General features: G+C 31.0%; 2 protein-coding genes across 3 annotated transcripts in view; one reads left to right on the top strand and one right to left on the bottom strand.

Annotated features, from left to right (window-relative positions):
* Nucleotides 1–20677, top strand: part of LOC118185518 (uncharacterized) — a 65108-nt gene extending 44431 nt beyond the window's left edge. Inside the window, exons 18-21 of one of the 2 annotated variants that reach the window (XM_085814479.1) lie at nt 1780–1911; nt 8149–8271; nt 12355–12444; nt 15947–20677. In XM_085814479.1, coding sequence (XP_085670605.1) covers nt 1780–1911; nt 8149–8271; nt 12355–12444; nt 15947–16324 — 723 coding nt within the window. In that variant the 3' untranslated portion in view covers nt 16325–20677. The remainder of the gene's footprint in view (nt 1–1779; nt 1912–8148; nt 8272–12354; nt 12445–15946) is intronic. The other variant, XM_085814480.1, reaches the window with a different exon arrangement.
* LOC118185511 (proteolipid protein 2-like) overlaps nt 16875–24123 on the bottom strand; it is a 140706-nt gene continuing 133457 nt past the window's right edge. The window contains exon 4 of the mRNA XM_035355381.2: nt 16875–23796. Coding sequence (XP_035211272.2) covers nt 23695–23796 — 102 coding nt within the window. The 3' untranslated portion in view covers nt 16875–23694. The remainder of the gene's footprint in view (nt 23797–24123) is intronic.

The following is a 24123-nucleotide window of genomic DNA, read 5'->3' as shown; positions in this document are numbered from 1 at the left end:
GTTTGACACCATTTTCATCCATCTATCCTTTCTCGTGAACATGAATGAAAACACTGTTTGAGAAATTATGGTTTGGCATCATTGTTCTTTTAAAAATAACCATGAATTTTAATTTTGAACCGTCCACTAAGCAGGAAAGCACTACGGTGAAGTGAGATCTTTCGTGACCTGTTGTTTTTATGTGGACCATTTTTGTTCATTGCACATCAATTGTTTTATTTCCTATCATATCAAACATTACTGGATTTTAATCCATATTTTCAAAATGTGACAATATCAATAGCATACTCCTTGAAATCATCAATAGCATACTCCTTGAAACTAATCAGTTTATTACCCACATCTTTCAAAAGCCTTTGCAAAACTTTTGTGTTTTCTTGTAGAACTAAATTATTCCATGCCATAAATGTACTACACCAATTCAAAGTTGCTTTAAAGTTTTCACTTTCATCTGCATTCTTTTTGGCCCACTTTAAAGCAAATAAACATATGTTGGTTCTTGTTACATTAATCTATTGTAACCCTTTTCTAGTACCCAGTTCATAATACTTTTTTCTAGGAAAAGCCATTTTGTCACTCCTTTATGCAAAGCAGATGTATTCTTTGGCATATTAATTACAGTGATTTCATTTTCCCTTCCCTCACATATGGAATTTTCACCAACACCAAACATCCTTGCTTTGCAAAAGAAAATGTGCATTTTCATTTGCACTATGTTTGTTTCTTTTTGTGGGAACCATATTTACTACCAAAAAGAGCACTAGGTCAACTGTATTTCAATTAAAGTAAATGTGATTTGCTGAAGTCTTCGATTTTTTATTACAGAATCACAGCTTCAAATGACTACAGAAGGAGAAAACATCTAACTCCTAATTCCATGAATTAAGGTTGGAAGTGCATTCTTACTCCAAATTATATCTCATCTTTTCTTGAAGCACTGCAGTAGCATTCTTTTAGACATCTGCATTGAATACAAGTCACAGGAATATTTACTGAAAATTCCAGTGGAAAGCCATTCCCCCCCCCCACTGGGTTATTATAGACATACTATTTCTCATCATCTGGTACTTACAGTTAAAAAAAAATGGTTGTTTATAATGATGGTTAATTATGAAGTTACACATGGAAGACCTTTGCAGTTTGTTATCATCACTGAATGTATGGGTTACCATGCAACAGCATGTTAAAACTCCCCAGTACATTTAAAGTGGACTTAACTGCTCACTAAACAGCATTTATCCTTTCTAAAATTTGCTCAGTTGGTTTAGTGAAGATCTTCTTTCAGAGTAGTTCAGAAAGTGTTTTCAGTAAATGGAACTAATCTTGGGATTCTTGGGACATCTTCAAGTTCAGATTTGCTGCTACAACATTTGATGAACCATTGGTAACATATAAACAATTTGCATAATTTGGAAGTTGTAGTAATTGTGTTAGGGCTGGCTGCTGACTCTGAAAGAGCAGCATAATGTCATAGTATGAGCTTCTCCAAGTCTGCTGTTATTTACGTTTTAAAGGATTTTTAATGCTTTCTAAAAAAAATCTCAGTTGAAAATATAACTTGTGTGCGTTTTAGCAACTAAAATAGGGTAAGTCCAATGTTACAGCCACCCTAAGAAAAGTGCCAAAAATATATGTCTGTCAAAAAAAGTATGTTATGATTCTGTTATTTAACTTTGTTAATAAATTGGTATTAGGTGTTTATGGATTTAATTAAATGTATGCATTGCTTTTATATATTTAGCACTAGTGTCATTATAATTTTACTTCTGGAATTTTTAGGTTTATATCAGCTCTGGGAAAGTTTTCACATTAGAAAACCATGTTAAAAGACTAGAGCGTGAACTAAAGGATTTATCTCCATCTTCTGAAGTGCCTAGTGTTCAGTCATTTCTATCTAAGACTCCATTGCAGGTATTTGCTAAAAATGTTTTCAGGGAGGGAAATATGTTATGGTTAAAATTTGCAAAAATTGGTATAATTGTTTGCAAAAATTGTCATAAAGCTTTTATTTTTGTTAAGTATCCTCACCAGTTAGTCTTATGTAAAGCCAGCATGTGATTTCATATCATTAAAAGTTTCAATTTTCATTAGTTTCTTTGATCATATTTATAGCAAGCATATTTAATTATGTATTAAACAAAAATAGTTCAATGAATTTCATGTATATGACATAAAGAGGATTATATTGGAATTAATATATTGGAACATGCAATATAAAAACAGTATATTTGGTTTTATCTCAGTTGATTCTGTTAAATTAAATTGCTACTAAAAACTGTTAAAGTTAATTGCTAATTTTTTTATCATTATTTTCAGAGAGAGAATTTACTTGTAATAATCTTGTTAGTTATTATTTAATTATTTTATGCATTCAAAAACTTAGTTGTCATTAGAAATTAATTATACTTCTGGTGTTGTGCAGTATTTTTCTCCTTTTTTCAAGTGCAATAAAATTAGAATGAATATTATTAAAAATGCAGTTTCAGAATATTGTTATAATGATGGCTATTAACAAATAAAAGTTTTTTATTAATTTCTTTTATACATTTTTTTAATTCAGAAACAAAGAGTACTAAATTTTGCATGATAACATATGAACAAAATTAAGAAAATTTGAAATATGAAGTTAATATAAATATGTACTAGCTATGAAAAATATGTAATGCATGGCAGATGCCTAACTGAAAAAAAACTCAAATGTTCACTCCTTGTTCATTAATGTTGCAATCTATGCATAACTTTTGGTCAAATAGACAGGCTTTTGACAAGTATAACATTTATAACATTTTTTTGTTGGCACTACTGGCCAGCTTACATACTATTTTGTTTCAAGCCATTATGCCCAGCCAGTGGGAAATTATCTACTGCCTAGCCAACCACAACATAAAGGCTGATAGGACAATCAGCCATTAATTTCTGCGTATTAGTAGAATTACAATAATAATTGAAGATGCAGTTCCGTATATAATACGTGAGACTGAAACCTATAGACATTGGAATTTTACAAATCTTGAAAACCTCATTTTACAGATATTTAAAATGTTTTAAGAGTTATAGTTTGGGAAGAAAAAATATGAAGGATGTATCTTTTTTACATATGAATTTTGAACAGAACTCAGAATTATAATATTAGCTGTTACTGTTATTACAGAATTGGTGTTTGCAATCTTCACAGTCATTAATGTTTATAGTCTTTTTAGTCTTGAAAGGTGTTACAACTCTTATCATTTATGTATTTAATTATCTGTATTGCTCTATTTAGAGCTCCATGATTGTCAGGGAGCAACTTGCACCATTTTTATTCATTACTTGTTGATAGTTTTGACAGGTATAGCCTTGTCATTATGTGACTGTCGTGTAGGTAAAGGCCGAGTTTACCCTGTATACCACAACAGCAGCACATATCTGTTTCTCTTTTACCAGATCTGTGTATCTATGTACGAGTGGGACAATGACATGTGCAGCATAGCTACAGTTAGTCTTGATTTTGGTGGAGACCTTCAGAAAATATTTATTTTATACATTTATAACAACGTATAATAACTCATAAGTGGGTATTGCTTTGTTAACTTTGAGCTATAAGTGTTTATTAAATATCCATTTTTGAGTCTCTTTCATAACAACTTTTAAATTTAAACATAATCATTACAACCATCCACATTTGAATAAGCAGTGTTTCACTAATTGTTTAAAATGTCTTCCGTTTCCTTCTGTTTTTAATGATAAGTAAATTAATTTTTTGAATTTACTTTTCCATGGTAACAATGTTTGGCATGCCCATCAAGGCCCTGATATTTATATTCTGTGGCCTCTGGCCCACATTTAAAAGGTCACTTTGCAGGTGTGCAGAATAATTTCTCTTTTCATTGTACATAAGCAGAGTAATGTAATTATTTTAGTAATTATTTTCTAATAATTATTTTCTAGTAATTATTTATACTAATTTCTAGTAATTATTTTCTAAATCTAGGTTTAATATATAGGACAGAATAATATTTGCTTATTAGCATTTTTTGAATTACAGCCAATTTCAAATTCAAATTAATTAGAACATATAAAAGAAACATGTAAAAGAAAACAAAGAACTATACTTCAGGTCAACCTAAGTTGAGAACACTGGATATACTAGAAAGTGTATGCGTCCGCCGAAGAATATAGTTCTACCGTTTCGAGAAGTAATATTGTAAAAATTATGCTGTGAAATATGAATACTGCTGAACAAGAACATAAGGGAAAAAATGTGTAAAACAATAGATTACTTTGCATCTAGCTTTTTAATTAAAAATTTGCTAAATCATGTCAATCATTCGATGACCAGCAGGAAGACAGCCCCCCCCCCTTTTTTTTTTTTTTGGCATTATTGGCGAAATTGCAAATTCCACCAACCCCGAGTTCACCCTACTCTCAATGAGAAAAGGAATTAAAGCATTCATTCATTCACTGACCGGGAGGAGACAAAAGCACTTGTCATGGCGTCTGCGTCATCTTCGACATATGTGTTTAATTTTCAGCCTCATAAAGCTGGAAAACCATTGTGCAGTGCCACTAAGATTATCATTATGAATGTTTTTGTCAAATTACGGGAGCATTTTCCTAAGAAATCCGATAACGATATTGTTACATTTGCTGCTGATTTGACTGGTGTTTCTGTAACAAGCATAAATCGCATGAAATCCGAATTGAAAGAAAATGGAGGATTTTTGACTCCAGGTAAGAAACGACCTCTGAAAGTCGGTACGCAAACCAGAATCAAACGATATAATGAATTAACTTTAGCAACAATACAAAGGAAAGTTCATGGTTCTTTTTATGGAATGAAATTCCCATGGTTCAAAAAGTGGCTAAAGTTATAAATGATGAAACTGATTTGCCAAATATGTCCATTCGCACAGTAGGATGAATTATGAATGATTTAGGATTTGCGTACAGAAAACGAAAGCGCCAGTCAATTTTGATTGAATGTGATGATATGCAATGCTGGAGGCATAGATATCTAAGAGAGAAAAAAATATATCGTTCACAGGCCAGTACAATTTATTACACTGATGAAACTTGGGTAAATTTGGGGCATTCTAAAACCAAAATTTGGGAGGATATAACTATAAAAAGTGCTAAGAGAGCCTTTTTGAGCAGTCTTTCAACAGGTTTAACTCCTCCCTCAGGAAAAGGCTCACGGTGTATAGTTGTTCATGCTGGTAATGAAAACGGATTTATTCCTGAAGCATGTGATATATTCGAAGCTAAGAAAAAGAAAGGAGATTACCATGGGGAAATGAATTCAGAATATTATGAAAACTGGTTTGAAAAAAAAATTACTGCCTAACTTGCAACCGAACAGTGTAATTGTGTTGGATAATGCGTCTTATCACAGCGTTTTGTCTGAAAACATTCCTTCTTCAAGTACAAGGAAAGCAGACATTCAGCTGTGGTTGACAGAAAAAAATATTCCTTGGGAAGCTGATATGTTAATAGCAGAACTTTTAGTTCTTGTTTCTAAAATAATTTGAATTCCATCGTATAGATGTTGTAGCTGCTGAAGCCGGACATACTTTTTTGCATTTACCACCATATCATTGCAAACTGAACCCAATTGAACTCATATGGAGTAGTGTGAAAGGGTATGTAGCATCCGAAAACAGAACTTTTAAAAAGAATGATGTCCATAAATTGATTGAGAAAGGAATTGATTTGGTGACTCCTATGCAATGGGCTAAATGCGTGAGGCATGTAATAGAAGAGGAAGAGAAAATGTGGAAATTAAATTGTCTGGTGAAGAACACCGTTGAGTGCGTGCAATTTAACATTGATGAGTCGGATAGCTCAGATTCTTCAAATGATAATCTTAGCGGGATTGAATACCTCAGTTGAAAAAATTTACAAATAGAAGGGCCGTCTTCAAGGCCACAAATTTAAAAAAAGACAGAACTATAAACAGTTGTAAATAACATTATAAATACAACTTAACATCTATTAGAAAATATAATATGAAAGTGTCCCACCAGTAGCCGAATGTTTAAGATCGCTGAACATTGTTTGAACCCAAGTGAACGGGCTGGATTCATGTTCAGTTTTTGTGGTCTTTCCCATGTACAACATGAATACGAGCCCGTTTCCTTTAGAAAGTTCTCCACGAATATATCTCACCCCTTAGTCAGATAGCTCTTGTGTGCTTTGCTATATTCAAATCACCTAACCTAACCAATACGGAATTACTGATCAGTTAACTATGGTGGAAAGAGCAACATCCTTTAGAAAATGTGGAAATTTAATTTCTACATTTTCTAAAGGATGAGATGTCTTCGTGGAGAATTTATAATGGTAAAGGACTTATTTTATATAATACACTGAGATACTCCAATGCAGAGCTTACAGTCATTACATTACAGTTTAATTTTTTATAAGTTTTTAGTTCATATGAACATTTGCGCTTTGTTATAACTAACAAAAGACATTTCTAATGTTATATGTTTAACTGATTGGTACAAACTAATAGGTATAAGATCATTTAAGTCTTAATTTTTATGTTTGTTTTACAATTTTAAAGTTTTTAATATTTTTCTAATATCTTGAAATTTTTAATGGTAAACTCTTCAGCCGTTAGACTGTAATCCGAAGATCTGTGTTCCCAGTATTTTTATTTATTTTATTTTTGATTTTAACAGTAATAAAAAAGATAGGATAAGACGTACTGTAGGAGAGTGATTCTCTGGGCATGACTGGAAAAGTATGTTGTGTTAGGAGACAATACCGGATATAATTTTTATTCATGTCTGTTACAAAATATAATCAGAGTTTTTAAATAATCGGAAATTAAAATCAAATTAACATCTTTAGAAAATAAAAATCAGCATTTTTCTCTGGTTCACGTTTAAAAATTAAAAGAAAATAACTCCTACCAGATTTTCTAAATTTATATATTTTACTTTTAATAAGTGAATGGTTTTGGGAAAAAAATTTAACCCAAACTACAAGGAATACATTGTTAGCTCTTCTGTTTCAAGTTTTAAGTAATGATTCTTTAAATGTCATCAAATTCGTATGCGTCATATTTAGATTATAGCGAAAAATTTCATATAAATTAAGACAATAACATGCCCTATATTTTACACTACAATGAACTAATAATTTCAACTGCAGCTTTATCACATAAAAAGATTGTTACTTAAAAATATGCTGGATTTGGCAAGAAGTCGCTAAATGTGTAGCAAATTGGAGGAATTGAATTTCTGCGGGTCTTTGGGTGCGCATGGATAACTTAAAGAACAGGGTGAAAAGCCATGAAAAAGTCGTTCTAGCCTTTGTATGTGTTCTCAGGTTAGCTTGTCTTGAAGTATAGTAAATTTGAATTCACATAAATCGGTATTGCTGTATTGAAGTTAAGCAAAAAGGGGGGAATACATAATTACTGTCATGTGGTCATTCGGGTACCAAAACAGATTTTAAAGTTAACAGAAAAGTTTCTGATACAAACTGCATTTAATGTGTGATTTTGGTAGACATTTTCATGGAACACTGAGGGCAAGTTTCATTTTTCATTTGAAGAGGGGGGGGCATTTTCTTGGTAAACAAAAATTTCTGAGAGGTTAACACATAAATTATTGCTGATATTCGGCATGTATTGCATTTATATGTATATTGCTGATATTCGGCATATATTGCATTTATATGTTATTAAAGTGTTTTATACATAAACATATTTTGTATTAAATAATAAAATGTAAAAAGCAAAATGAACTTATAATTCTGCGACAAAATAAATAAATAAAAGCTAATAAAAAATAAGCCATAATTGTTTCAGGTTTTGAAAAATCTCAAATATTTGATTATAAAATATTAATTGGAAATTTAAAATGTACTAGTTTGGTTTTCAGTTAATTTTAACATTAGTGGTCAAGTATGATGCATTTACATATACTTGTAGGAATGGTATTAATCTCAATAATGGAAACTTTACTTGCAATTTTATTTTTTACTTTCATATATTTTTATAACTTTTGTGTACATATTTATTTAAAGGGCATTTTTTATGGTTTAGAAAAAATTGTTATAATAGTTTTTTTTTTTTTTTTTTTTTTTTTTAAATTCTTGCTTTATTTTCCTTTGAAAGTTATTTTTATATTGTACTGGTTTTCTTGTTATATTTTTAAGCTGGATGAGCAACGAAGGAATGAAATTTCCATAAATAATGCAAATCCTACTTCAGATGAGGAGAGCTTGCCCCTTCCATCTGTTAAGTGCCTTGCTACAAAATTTTCACCCAACGGTAAACAAGTATGTGTAATTTAACATACTTTTAGAGAAATAAGTACATACCTTACTCTGCATGCAGGGTTGCTACGCTATCTGGAAAACCGGAAAAAGTCAGGGAGTTTGAAAATTGACCAAAAAATTCAGAGAAGTCAGGGAATTTAAGTATTTTAGTCAAAATCTGGAAAAGTCAGGGAATTTCATACAACGATCCCGCCAAAAAAAAGCGAGTTTTGCGCCGACGTCAGAAGAGATAACTTTTTTTTTCTTACATGACAATTGTGTATCACGTGAGTGTCATTCAGGCAGCTGGCATAGAGCCAATTTCCGCAGCTCCAATTTGATTGAAAGGCAAAGCAAGTTTCCCGCAACTTTTGGTTTCAAGTAACCTCGAGAATCGCATGTGCAGTGCATGAAAAAAGAAAGTGCCTATTCTCGTATAAAACAAAATGGGTTTAATCCTAGTATGCGGTACCTAAATGTTAGAATCAAAGAATATGTATTGTAAAGAAGGAAAACCTCTCTGCAACAGACGTGGCTTCGTTCCATCATAGAGGGAAACAGCTGTGCATGTGCGATATATCTGTCGCCAAAGCTCGAAACCAGTGTCGAAGTTTGAAGGTCACGTTATCAAGAGTTCATAAAATGAATATTATTTAAAATTTCTTTAAACTCTAAAGAAAAAGAAAATATTTTTTTGCACAAGTAAATTAATTCATGGATTAGTTATTTCGAGGGGGGGAAACTACGAAAATCCGTAACGTTTCTTCTTGGATTTTTCGCAATAATTTAAAAACGGATCTTCGTAGTTTTCTTTCTTGTCAAAGAATGTTTCTTAACGCGTGTTTCTCAATTTCCTGTACGCATCGCAGAGAGGGAAATTCTGGCCGCCAGGTTCCGTCGCCAAATCCCTTGGCAAATATTTCCTCCGCTTTCTAGTGGCGTAATAGCATGTGGAACCTTTTCTTCTTTACATAGACGTTCTTTGGTTAGAATAATCTTTATGTATGGTACAGCGGGATTTGGCAACATGATGATGAGCAGTAAATGGGTCATTTTGGTCTTGGTGACAATTTTCAAAATCGTGCCAAGGCCTTACTGTATACTAGGATTTTACTACAAAATCAGTAAAATAAAAAAATTGTAATCAGTCATCTAGGCTAATAATATAACTATATTCGCTAAAATATTGTTGATTATTCTAATTCAATTTTTAAGTAATTTTTAAGTAATTATCTTTATTTTTGTTATTTGTATCATTTAATGTTGCTTCTTCCCTCTAAATTTATTTATTATTAGTAAATAATATTTCCAAATTTCAGGAAATTTTCTCTGGCATAATCCTAAAATTAATTCTAGCAATATGATGGCATACCATCACGAAATTTAATGCACATATTTTTTCCTTGTGTATGATGCAAAATAAATATAAAATACCTCAATTTATTAAAAAATTATCATTAAATAGATTTCTTTCGTTTAGCTGCAGAATGTTTGCAAAAAAATGCCTTATTTTATTCCAGATCGGGCAGATTCTAATCTCAGTCTTCAGTGTAGAAAACAACTCCTATTATATTTGTGTTTTCAAGTGTTAAGGTACCTTTTAAGAAGACACGTCACACAAATTAAATTTACCTAAAATCTAACCTAACTATTTAGCATTGCGTTGTGATATATAAGGACCGGATTAGCCTCATGTTGAACTGGCCGATGATCATGAGTAATAATTAAATAAAACATACAGTTGTTATCCAATGTATATATCTTAAATTTTATTAAGTTTCTTAAGTGGAAAAGTAAACAAAATTATCAAACAAAGTATACCAAGAATAATTAAGAATAAATGTCCTCTGGGATTTATTGAATAATTAAGTGAATTTGCTACACAATACAAGTAATACCATAATTAATTTACCTCTTAGCACAGCCAACGTACATTACGTGGATAAACTGGAATTTTCTTGAAACACACCTGGAAAAGTCGGGGAATTTCATTCTCCTGTTTGAGTGGCAACCCTGTGCATGTGTAATAATAGTGTTTATTTTAAATCAAATTCCTGCTGAGTAATAATTGAAGTAATTAATGAATAAAGGTTACAAACATTGTTGCAGACATGTGTGAAAACTGGTGGGGAGGATTTTATAAATACTATGAACATAATATGAATTATAAGCAATAAAAAACAAGCATTATTTATTGACATTTCTTATGAAATTGCATATCACACAACTGTTTCACGAAATAACTTTACATTATCCTAACATGATGGACTTCATCTGTTTGTACTTACGATAATGATTCACAGAAACATATTAGAAATTAAGTCAGTGCTCTGTTTCACAAGGAAGAAGAATGTAGGACCAATGTGATACACTAACATAAGCATACTTTTATGTACAGCCAAGCAGAGACTCAGTATTATGATTCACAAGGGAGAAGAATTTGGGAGTCCCAATGTTACACATTTACTTAAGCATACTTTTATGTACACCTATAGTAGGTAATATATTCCTATGTTCCAAGACATACAGCTGTTGTATGAAACCATAGATAAAGCTAAAAATACTATCTATGACACCTTACTTATATAACATATATAAATACTGTAATTTGTAATCAGTTCTAGCAGTGTCAGTGTTAAATAATATCTTAATAAAGGCTCTATAATCTGCATTGTGCATTTATAGTGCACTTCATTTCTCATTCTTTCATACACGTGAAAGTAAAAACATTTGATATTTAGTCTAATTCTTAAGAGGTAACAAAACAGGGAAAAGAAAAAAAAATCATTATACTTTCAAAAATGACTAGTAATTAAGAATCGTGTGTTTCCATTAAAGCATATCATAAGTAGTGAAATATTGGTCCAAATTATGTATTCTGTTGAGTATCAGTACGGTAAAATAGTTTTAAACATTTAATCTGCAATAAAATGAAATGTATTGCCATGGTTCACTGTATTTTTTTCTATCTTTTGTTGTGTGTTATGTAAATTAAAATAGTTTATTTCTCTATTTAAAAAAAAAATTAGGTTGCCATAAACTGTGGATAATTGAAACTGCGAATACTGAATTGATATAATAATGTGTATATGAATTTATGAAGAGACATACTTGAGATTATTTTAAACATGAAATCATGAAATGTGTCCTTTAATTCTATATCAGGAGTAGATGTAGTCATAGCACAATTCATACAGTTCAAGCTTAATAAAGCATGGCACTTAGGTTTGTAATAATAAATGTTAGAAGTGGAATGTCCATTATTATTATTATTTTCCTTTCTTTTCATTTTGTTCTGGCAAGAAAAAGAGAAGGCAGTCATGTTTATTTGAAAAAGGTAAGCATTAGAAGATTGAAGATTTTAATTTGAAATTTTGCAAACAAATATAAGGTTCAAAATTCTCTTCTTAAAAGCTATTATTTAAGGTTAGGTTATTCAAATATGGCAAAGCCACGAGAATATCTGCCTATGAGAGCGGTGCTTCGTCAAGGACTTTCTAAGAGAAACTGGATCATATTCACATTATACATGGAGAAAACCATTTTAGCTGAAATCGAACCCAAACAGGCAGAACTATTAGTATTCAGTGGACTTAACCTCTCGACCATTCGCGGGGCTGTTGCTGACGAGACTTGAGAGGTTATATTATTGATAATTAATGATGATATTAATGTTATTCTTAAGATTTTTCATATGTATCTCATGAATGAAGGCCATACATATATCAGGTGTGGTTATACAGCAGTTAAAAGTGTTTTAATTAGCTTAAACATTTTCCCAAAGAGGCCATTGCCTCAAATTTCTGTTGAAATAAAGCAGATTAGTTATAACAGGAAGGGAGAATATTGTAATTAAGGATGAGATAAAGGGGTTGAAAATTAAATAAAATATTATGTATATAGACAGAGAAAGTTCTCGTAGCAGAAGGCTGAAGTTTTTGTGTCTTTTCAATTAGTATTTAAATATGCTCAAAAAACATTTTTAGTTATTCATCACTGAATACTCTTGATTTTGTATAATTTATTTAGAAATATCATCTATTCACACCTTTGTATGGTATTATTTGGCTAGCAAAAATTATATAATTTTTTTTATGTTTTTAGGTTATTTTAGAAGAGAAATCAGTTGTTACAGAAGACAAAGTGTCAAATAAAACGGAAGAAAAACTTAAGAAAAGTAGACCATGCATGAAAGTAAGTCTACTTATGTGAGGAAAGTAGGGAATACAGTAAACCCTCTCATGTTGGTTGCCTTTAAGAGTGACCAATATTTTCTGAGAACTTAAATAAAATAAATATCTACATTTAACCTTTCTAAAATGATCACTTCCACAAGTCTGGATGCTAAAACATCTGGAAATGTGAGAGGCTGTCTTAGAAAAGTTTCTATTTAAATAATAGGGGTAATGTTATTAATGAAAACTATGAGAGAATAGTAAATTGAAAATAAAATGCATGCACAACTTTTACTTAGGGCAAATACACTACTGGCTATTCAAAATACAGTAATTAAAGAACAAGAGATGTCAAAGACATATTTACTAGAAAAATAATATAAGGTGCAATAGTAGGTTGATTAAAATTACAGCTCCTTTCAACTTATGGAATGCAAAGAAAACAATATTTTGTAAAGGCTGGCAATAACTGCTGCAACATGCTTCAACCTAGAAAGAAAGAAGGTATGTGTCTGGATACTTCATATCATTTTTTGTTTCCATATATTGCCCAAGTTCATCAGGCATAGTTTCAGGTGGTGTAAAGTCACTTGTTTGCCAGTCATTGACCTGGTGCATTCAGTGGCCAATGTACTGGGAGAACAAGTGGATCAAGGCAACAGTGTAACCTAATGGGCAATGAAGAAATATTGAATGTTCTATGCTGTGTGCAGTCATGCATTGTCCTGCTGAAACTTGGTCACTGGCTCAAAAAATTTAGAGCTGTAGCAATGTCATCTAAATGTGTTGGCAGTGCATATTGGGTGGCTGCAACGGTAAAATTTATTGGTACTCCAAACCATAATCCTAGGTGATAGATCTATATTTGTTGCATAATGCAAGGGACATTATGTGTGTTACTACAGCTTTGCCAGACCATAGTATTGTAAGAATTAAGATTCTATGGAAAAGATAATATCAAGCCACTTGTTTGTCCATCTCCAGCATTAACCCTTTCTGGCACACCACAAAATTTTCTCTGTACACGCAGAAAAATTGAATAAAAAGGCTTTATAGATTACTATAGGTTATGTTTAACCTTGTTTGTTTATACCTATTTTGACAGCACAAAAAAAAAAACAGTACATACATTTTAGCCATGTTTAGTTTTTAAGGACCCTAATTTTTTAAAGAAATCTTCCAGATTTTTTCTTAGGGTATAAAAGGAATTGTTTGAAAAGATATTTCTATGTTATTTTATTGTCTGTATGTTAATCTCTTTATTCTATATTAGTTTTATATTTTACCTTGAAAGGCCTAAAATTGAATGACGAACAACTGGTGTGCCAAGAAAGAGATCACTTAAACACCAAGACCAGGCTATCTTTGTTTCACTGCAGTATTTCCTCTTCAGTGAGTTCATTTACAATAGAAAGATGCGTGCATATCTGTGTTTCATCTCTCCCCTCCCCCTTTTTTTTTTGGAGGCTGAGGTTTGGTTATTAACTAAGAAATTGTTGGAGTGTTTTTCTGAAGGTCGGGTAATTTAGTTAACTCTTTGATGTTTCACTAGAGCAGTTCTCTTTTTTTCCCCTTCACTTTCGTTGAAAGAAGTTTTGTTAACTCTACGTTTTTATAATTTTGAGTTGTGGATCTTTATTTAATTTTATAGTTTATATTTTCTTACTTGTAAATATATGAGCTTCCCCCCCCCCCGATTTTTAATTATTTTGCGAATGGATTGGAGAACTCTATCCATTTTTGAAGCACTCAAACTGTTAAACAAATTGCCTTCAGATAGTGAATCCAATACACATCCCTGTACTTGTGCAAAACATGCAATGTTGGGTTGTGTTGTTTTAAAAGGGTGTCGCTTGCTTCAAAAAGTACCACCATGAAAAGAAATAGACGAAAGTGTAAATATGAAATGTAACTATCATATAGCCAAGTTACCATTTTTTTCCCAGTTATACGCATATAATCATCATATAATCAAGAACAGCTTTTTTTGGGTGGTGTATATAGCAGGCCTCTCCATGGTGCACATAGGATAATGCTTAATCTGCTACGGTAATCAGAATCTAGCATTTTTTAATTGTAGGCTTGTCTTCAGCACTATATTCATTGAAGTGAGCCCACTTCAGGCACACCCACACAATTAAAATGGTCAGTGCTATCTTTACAAAATTTTACCTGTGTACTCCTCTAGGCCTGGTTAGACTGCCTATTACTTTTGTTTGTTTGTTTGTTGAAATTCCAATTTTAACCCTCTGAGCAGTGCAAGATTTTAGATACGTCATGAAGATCAGTATTTAAACAGCATTTATTAACTGAGTTTCTAAATTACTTATTTTAGTCTGTATCTTCATAACATACATTTATTAAGATGATATTTACATTATTAAAGAAAGTAAGAAAGCAAAATATGATTAAATTATAAGCTAATATATGCCAAGTAGTAAAACTTTTGATGACCGGATAAAGCCGCTCAGAGGGTTAAAAGGTAGCATGCCGAAAAGGGTTAGTGCACTGTTGTAGCTTCATATGCTTGCACTGTAGAGTCAACAACAATTATAGTAATGAATGCTATGCAAAGACAACATTGAATAGTATTGTGCTGGTGCATATTGTTTAGCAACAAACCCTAATTCTTGCACTAAGGCTTTTTATTTTGGTGTGCAGTGCATCACTGCCATACATGCATGTCTGGCTTCATATTTGATGGTGCGACAAGGTAGTAATTCCCATCAGTCGGTTAGTCCCCGTTGAATCCACATTCACATCATTGTGGCTTGATTTTATCCAACATGAACATCAATTTCTCAAAAGAATAATCCACAGTGTCTACAAGCTAGTTCTTCCTCTGTCAAGCTAAGAAACTTGCTGCAGTTACTGCTCTTCCCCTCCCTCCAATAAGGCATTATAAAGCTTCCCTTGCTAAGGAGCAGCAGGAAAACTCATCATTCCAATTCTTGAAACAGCATACTGTTCTCCCTTTATATAGCACTTATGAATGACATTACTGGCACATGGTTTATTCAATTATAGCAAAGCACTAAGGCTAGCTGCCTAAAGGTAAGGATACTTTCGTGGAGGACTTTTTTAATGGAAACATGCTCATATAGACATTGCATATAGGGAAAATTGCAAAAACGGCCATGCAGCAAGCCCATTTGCTGGAATTCTAACCCCGGACCGAACTAGCAGTGTTCCGCGACATACACCCCTCGGCCGCTGGTGGGTGTTACTGCCACGATTTGCATATTTACTCTAATGCTAATCAGTTTCATGACGTAGTACACGTGGTGCAGATTTTAAGCATATTGACAGCTTCTTTCATGGTGGTGTATATTGGATGGCTGGTAGCATAAATAAATGCACAAAAATAATTTGCTGTTTTAAAGTTTAAATAATTAAATTAGTCTTTGTTTTTCCTCTAGACTGTGCACATGTGATTTTTAATTCCAAAATTTTGTGGTTTGAAACATAATAACTCAGCTTATTTCAACATCAACATATTATTGTACTTTCCTATTTTTCAGGTTCATAGTTTAACAGCTCGCAGTTTATCAAGGGAATTCCGTGATCTAGCTAAGCAAAACCTCCCCAAACCTATGAACAGGACTATTCAGGTGCCTTCCCATAGTTGTGATGAAGGCACAAGTGAAAGGGAAAGTTTATGTAGCCCAGAATCAGTGCAAAGTTCTTTCAGTGCAGCTCATACTGATATTGGTCATGGTTATACATCTGACGAGAGCAATACAAGTACGAATTCCATTCCCAGGTCAAAAGTACGAAGGCACATATCTAGATCCATTCTTCAGAGAGCTTCTTATTGGGAAAGAAGAGCTGAACAAGGTTTACTTAGTGATGCCTCTGTGAGTGAAGAATTTCCAGGCATAGATATCAATCCTGAATAGTATTAGTATAAATGTTTTTACCCAAAACCAAATTTAGTCTCATTCTTGAGCTCAGTTAATGCTGAATGTTCTACAGGATTATTTTTCTTTCATTACAGATAGTTAATATTTTGTTAAAAGAATTTTTAGTTAGTTTCAAGTTATCCAAGTAACAATTTTTATAATTCTTTCCTTACATAAAATTACATATTCTTGGTTAAGTCATCTGTTACAGTTATTGCACTGCTCATTATAGTCTGTGTAATAAAAATAAAAGTTTTAAATGTGATTCAGCTAAACTGCTGCAACTATCTGAAAACATTCTAGGTGACTGAACAAATTGTAATTTTCAAAAACGTGGACCTAGGTATATTAAAAGTTGGTGAGGTGATGAAGTAGCCTTAAATTAGTTGAACTCATATGGACCAGCAAAACTGTTCATGTTATCTAAAATTTCCAGAAATAGTTTCTTACTTTCATAATTTCTACTTTTGTTCAAATTAATTGAAATTTTGAGTTAAAGAGTGTTAATTGTATTCACAAAAGTTCTTTCAATGTTCATTATGAAATGTTTTCTTCCTTTTTTTTTTTTTTTTTTTTTTTTCAAAAGTATTTTAATTTTGGTAGGTTAACTGAGATATACTATGCAGTAGATGTGTATGCAACGAGGAGTAATGCAGAGTCAATTACATTCATTTTATGATGCAATACGTCAAGCATTTCTGTATGAAGCAAAAAAAATTTTTTTTTTTTTTTTTTTTTATTTTTTATAGTGGTTTCACATGGTTTTAAACTATTCTCATTACATTCTGCATTTAGATTTTTTAAAAATCTAATGTTTCACAATATACATAGTAAGTAAGAAAAAGCTTCAGCAAAACTTGTAATAAAAGTTTTGCCAAAAATGTCATATTCAAGCATATTCTGTTCCTCCCCCCCCAGCAACAGTTAGGTACTTGGCCTTCCTACTAAGCTTTGTTATATTATGTTCCTCCTACCGTTGCTTATTTCCATTAGCTTGAATGTAGACTTCCTTGCATGATAGCAAGTATTCTATTTTTTCTCACGCACATACTTCTGTGCAGAATTTCATCTATTACTTGGTGCATCTTTTATATTCTACCTCTGGTAGATTTTGTGCAGCATTTTGTTAATATTGTTGATGGTTTTATTTCATGTTTTTTATATGTTAAAATGCATTGTTTATGTTTATTGTTATTTTACAAAATAATATACTTTTTTAAATTTTGTGTTAGGTTGCCATGTTATGCTTGATCTTACTATGTTTTAATTAATAGTGTAGCAATTTTTAAATCAATTTCAATACAGGGTATGAATTTTACATTATTTTGTGCTTTCCTAAATGTCCAAAGTAAATTTTATTACTGAAACTTGCACATGGATGGGAAAAACAGAATTTTTTTTTAATTGTTTTGTTTTCAAACTTTTGTTCACAATATTTGGTTATATTCTGAAATATTATATTAAAGTAAAATTACTGTATCAGCTTACTAAATACACAGAGTACGTAATTTGCAAGTACAAATTAGCTTTTCTTGAATACATAGGTTGGGGCAAAAGTCATGGCAACTATTTTTTTCCTTGAAGATACCAGTCCGGTTGAAAAATGTGACATATACAGACGAAAGGACAAGGTCTTAACTACATGTGTGGACAATGGATAGCATTGAAATATCGTAACACATGAATTTATTATGGTAGTATACAGAGCAATATAGCCTTCACCGTGCAAAAGAATGATAATACAATACACATAAAGTTGACATGAGAAACCTGGGCCTAAAGACCCTCAATGTAGTCCCCTGCTACTGTCACCACACGCTGCTAACGATGTGGGAGGCGCTGAATACCATCAGCCTCAGCATTTGCTGCACCATGTGTGAATCGGGTCATCTGTTGGCGCACAGCATTAGAAATCTCCTCTCGTGTTGCAAACCGCCAACCACGTATTGGTTCCTTAATTTTGGGAATGAGATCAAAGTCACAGGGGAAAGGTAAGGAGAGTACGGTGGGTGCTCCAATTCTTCCCATCCCCAACGTCGGAGTAGCTGCCATACACACTCTGCTTTATTTGGTCTTACATTGTTGTGCAGAATTATTGCACTGTCCACAAGATCCGGACGTTTTATCCTGAATGCCACGTCGTACCTGTCGCACCCGGAAGTCTCTGTACTACTGTGCAGTCATCGTTCTTCCATGAGGAACAAAGTGGCAAACAATGACACCCTTGACGTCATATACGACGATCACCATCAATTTGACTGAGGAAGGATTTTCACGCTAGCTCATTATGCAATATCCTGTGGATGGTGTGTTTCTCGATGCTACTTGCCCTCTCTAACTCCAGTAATGTCCATCGTCTGTCTTCATCCATGAGATGCTCGATGATGGCACGTGCCAAGTCGGTCCGCACACTCACCGGTCATCCCGAACGTTGCTCATCACTGGTTTACACACGTCCTTGCTGAAACTTTCCTACCCACCGTTCTACTGTACGATATGGTAAGGCATTCCCAAGGGCTTCTACTAATTCACTGTGACATTTGATATCGCATTTCTCCGTCAGAGAACGGCTATTTTGATGTAAGCGCGCTGCTCAACACGGGTTACTTCCATCTCGCACAGCACTCACCAACTGACTGATTTCAGAGCCCTCACTACCACAAAGCCATCTGTTGTTCTGCATACACACTAAGCCTGCAGAACTTCCACACAACAGATATACGTTTTGTGATCCGTTCACATATCCGTTCCATGACTTTTGCCCCAACCCTCGTATAAACATTTAGTGAAAATCTTTTATTAAGAAATGATTTAAAACTGCTACTAGTACTTATAATGCTTTACATGCATTTACATTAAAAAAGATCCTTCAATTTAAGCCTTGTAGTTTGATTCTTAAGAACTGTGTTTTAAAAAAAAATATTGAATTTTGTTTGATGATTTTTAGATAATAATTCTTTTGATGGGTAATGCTCAACCTTTTTTTTTTTTTTTTTTTTTTTTTTTTTTCCATTACATATTTGATTTTGCTCATTAAGATGTTAATGCTGTTAATTTTCATCAGTCGGTCTGTTAATGAAACAATATGCAATTTATATAAAATGTTTTATTTTTCATACATTAACAGCATTTGGAAGACTATTTATTTTATAATGTACCTTGCATAAGAACAGCACATTATATCATATATCTTGTCAGAAATTTTTGTTAATGACTTAAGTTGTTTTGATTATAATTAATTGCGTTACTTAAGTATGGGAATGCGCACCTTGAAGATAAATTAGCAGTACTGCAAAATTCAAAATGAATTTCTATTTTTGATTATTTATATTAAATATTCAAATGTTTCAAATTATGGTAATGTGTTCGATTTTTATAATTTATTTTGTTTCATTAATATTAAAAGTGTATGCAGCCAATCCTGTTGGGGGACTTTAAACAATTCTTGTCCATTTTAACATACAGTTTATGAGATTATACCAGAATTAGAATTAATTGTGTTCTTTCATATATAGGTTTATAGATATTTAACTAAACCGAATTATACTGTAAAAATTCTCATCATTTTCTGGAATATTTTTACAATAGTTACACAATTTTTTCAGTGATCAATGTCTGATTTGTCCATTCTTATTAATTTGTTCTTGTTATAAAATAATTAATTACTAATTTTCTTTCATTTCTTTCTCCAGTTCCATTTAAGCCTTAAATTAAAATTAGAAGGTAAGCTTAATTAAAAAATTATATATTTTAATAACATAAAGGCAGAAAGTGTTAACTATTCTTGTTTTTTAAAAGTATATTCAATGTATATCGAAGTCAGTAATTAACAGGTTATTCAAATATTACATATAGAAGAAATATTAAGAGTGAAAATATGTATTATGAGTGTATGGATTTTTCTTGTGTGTTTTATGTATCAAGATGAATTTCATTTCCTTTCCTTTCCCCACCCCCAAAGGAGTTGCTTAAAATCATGGGTAGCTTGTATTTTTTGTATTCCAATAAAGACATATCTTTTATTTTTTTTAAGTTTATATGGTGTTCTATCATTTAGCAGTATTATATTTTAAGGATATATGTATTATTCTTCCAATTACTGTTGTTAAACTATTTTGTAAATATTGTAAATTTGTTTTATTTCAGACAGTATTCTGATATTTTACTGCAATAAAGTCTTATTTTAAGACTTCCTGTTCTATATTATTATTACAAATGTACTTATATTTATACATGTACAAGAATTCCAAATCTTTGCAATGAAAATGTGTGTCATATTTCATAATAGTATTAATGCGAAGATTTGAAATTATTTAGATTGTTTAACTAGAATAAAATTATATTTTAATACTTTTTGGTCTCTTTTATAAAATATTTTTCTCCAGCACATTCATATAGTAACTCATTTTTTTCTGCACAAATTAAAACTCAAATACAGCCAACATTCATATATGCACTTGATAGTAATATAAGCAATTAGCAATAGTTTTGAAGCAGCAAATGGCTATTTTTTCAGCAAGATTTATTTTTAGTGATTAGTTAGTTCTGTAAGCAAGTATATATGTACAATCTGCTAGCATAAGAATGTTACTGCAGCAAATGCATCTGTGCAAGCTCCGTATTTAAAATTTTTTGGTTGCTAGTAGTTACCTCATCATAAATTTTATGTCAGTAACTAGACTGTGTTTTAGTTGCATTATTATCATTATTTAAAAAAAAAAAAAAAAAAAAAAAACAGATTAAAAAAATATTTTTCTCAAATTTTCTATTAAAAAAAGTGTTTGAAAATAGTAACAGACTGCACATAAAAGTAGATGTTGGGGGGGGGAATGTGTTTGATTCTAAGACTTTTAATTAATTATGGTCTAGATTTCAATGCAGACAAAAGTTAGATTTTCAGACAATTTAATTTTAAAAAAATTTACATTTTTTCAAAAATGAAAGCAGTATACAAATGTATTAAAAACATGAGCCCAATATTCACAATACTACAGTAACATTCAGAAAATAAAAAGAAATTACTAGTAAGCACGAAAAATTTACTTACATATATAACTGACATAATAAGTGAAACAAATACTGTAATCTACCATTTAAAAGGTAGCATTCTTATAAATCACAAGCATTTTAAAAATTTAAGTTTTTTACATAATTATGAATATGGAAATTTCATTTAAAAAAACTGCTGCGAAGAAAAATATAAAATTTAAATATAATTTTAACACATTGATGAAAACATTCATATTTATAAAATTAATAAAAATTTTATGCTATATGAATTTCTTAAATAGTAATCTTAATATATATATATCAGTATATTTCACCGTTAAAAAATTCATAAAAATCAACTAAAATGTTATACAGAAACCAAACTATAGTGTTTTAAATACACTTGAAGATATACAAACATTATAAATGATATTTTTTATTATATACAGTAAAAGCAAAATTTACACTTATAATGTATAAGAAAGTTTTGTAAAAAATTTACAGTTTTATAAGAAAAACTGGCAATTTAAAAATAACTACAGAGATATGTAATAAGACTTATAAGAAAAGCATTAAGAACAAATACCTAATAAATGCATTTACATGTTTCTTATACTGTATGCAACCTATTTTAATAAATGGAAAAGAACTGCCAATATGAACTTCAAGAAAATTTCAACCTTGGATTGAAAATGATTTTATAGAACAGCTATATATATTATGAGAAAATGATGTCTTTTCAAAATATTTTTGCACTTTCAAGAAGAGAGAACTGTGTCATATTCCCTTAAAATGCATACAGTTTTTTACAAAGCTAATATTAACCTAAGGTAGAATTTTGTCTAATTTGAAATGGTTAGTAAATGTAGAAATATAGAGAGAAAGAATTTGATCAAACTTTATTTTCCTTAAATTTGGTTTAAATATTTAAAAAGAAATTCAACCACTTAAAAGTGCCTTTTCGAATTTAATTAACAAGTTCTTTTTTTTTTTTTTTTTAGTAAATATTAATCTTATTATTAATGGTGATTCCTCCCCCTAATTTTATTTTAAATATTTTTTATATTAATTATATGTTCTAAAACACTGATCCAATTAGTTTTTAATAGTTTGCATTCTGAACAATATATACATATAAATAACATATGCTACAATTAATTATTCATTTTGGTTTCAGATTATGCAATGCCAATTCAGTTTTGTTTTAACTTCACCATTACTTTATGCAAAGCAACTATTGTGTTTTTCTTCCTGAGGTATTCATGTATTACCAGATTCTGTAGTAATTATATTGTTATTTATATTTTAAAAAGTATTTGCTTAAGTTCTTCATATATAATTGATATAATGAAAGGGAGATCAAAAAGATGTTTAAGATCCAACTTATATTCAATTGATATCATAAAAACATCAGGGAATGGAACAGTGGTATGCATGATGATATTTTCATTTGTTAATTTCAATGTTACTGTACATTAAATAATCCAAACAAATAATGAGAACTTACCATTCGGTCATTAATGACTTGGATTAGGTGCATAGCATCAGTTCTTTCCAGTTTTAACTAAATTAAGTATCAGGTCTATGCTCATCAAATGCAACAGAATTTAAATTTCTTTTAGTTAATCATAACATATAGTCAATGCATAATGTAACTCAGTGGGGGTATAATCAATGGCATGTTCTTAACTAAATAGGAAGATTATCTTTTTTAAAACATAGATAAAAAAAGGCTCATTCAGATTTTTTAGATGGTTCTTTTAAATTTTTTAGGAAAAAAAAAAGACATGTAATTAAAATGAAAGCATAATATAATATTGTTGAATAATATAGAATAAAGAATTGAAAAAGAATAATATATTATTATATATTACACAAGTATAAACCAAACTTGTACTCTGATGACTTTTTTTGTAATGTAAATGGCTGTTATAAAATTACTCCATAATATTCATCATAGTTTTAATGTGTTACTTATTACATATTAAGTATGAAATACATTACACAAATTTCGAGTGTACATGAAGTGCAAAAATATGCTTGGAGCATAAACGGTTAATTGTAATCAATGCAATTTCAACAGCTACTTAAGTAATTAACATTTAGCTGCACAAATGTTTTTCATTTACTGACCATAAAGATGTATATGTGTTTATAGTAACATTGGCAAGATAAAAACCATCCATTCAGTACAAAGTTAATGACAATCACCACAAAAAAAAAAAAAAAAAAAAAAATCTCAATGAAATGAAAAATAATTATTAAATCAAAAGGTATTGATGCTAAGATATTTTGTGTTTTATTAGTTATACATCAATAAGAAAACAGCAGTCTTTCATGCTTGGCAGTGATTAGAATCCATTTTTGTGCGTATCAGTTCAAGCAGGATCAGATTTTGGAGCAGACTGGTTACCTCGGAATACATTATAACCATCTAGAGCAAGAAGTCCAACAACAACTGTTCCACAAACACCAAACAACTATAAAAGAAGAATTTTCAGTACATCAAGAATCAAATGGACAGAGAAAATATTTTGTTTTTCACGAGGTAAGACAACTGCATATTTCTGTATATAAGCATGCATTTTTCTTCAAAAATTACCCAAAATTCAAAAGCTTTATATAAGCTGAAATGGGAGAAGGGGGAATTCTTATTAATGGTGCGATCTGAGGTATCTGTATTAGTCTAATTTTCTATGCCCTTTTTATTTTAATATGAAAGATAAGCAACAAGATAATTCATATAAGCAAATTTCAAACTACAGGTTATTGTGGTTGATGAAAATTTGACATTTTTTCTGTTATTG

The sequence above is a fragment of the Stegodyphus dumicola genome, chromosome 4 (assembly GCF_044657685.1).
Source record: "Stegodyphus dumicola isolate Sdum_Otavi_A_Nest chromosome 4, ASM4465768v1".
NCBI lineage: Eukaryota > Metazoa > Arthropoda > Arachnida > Araneae > Eresidae > Stegodyphus > Stegodyphus dumicola.
This window is presented reverse-complemented; position numbering and strand designations above follow the sequence as displayed.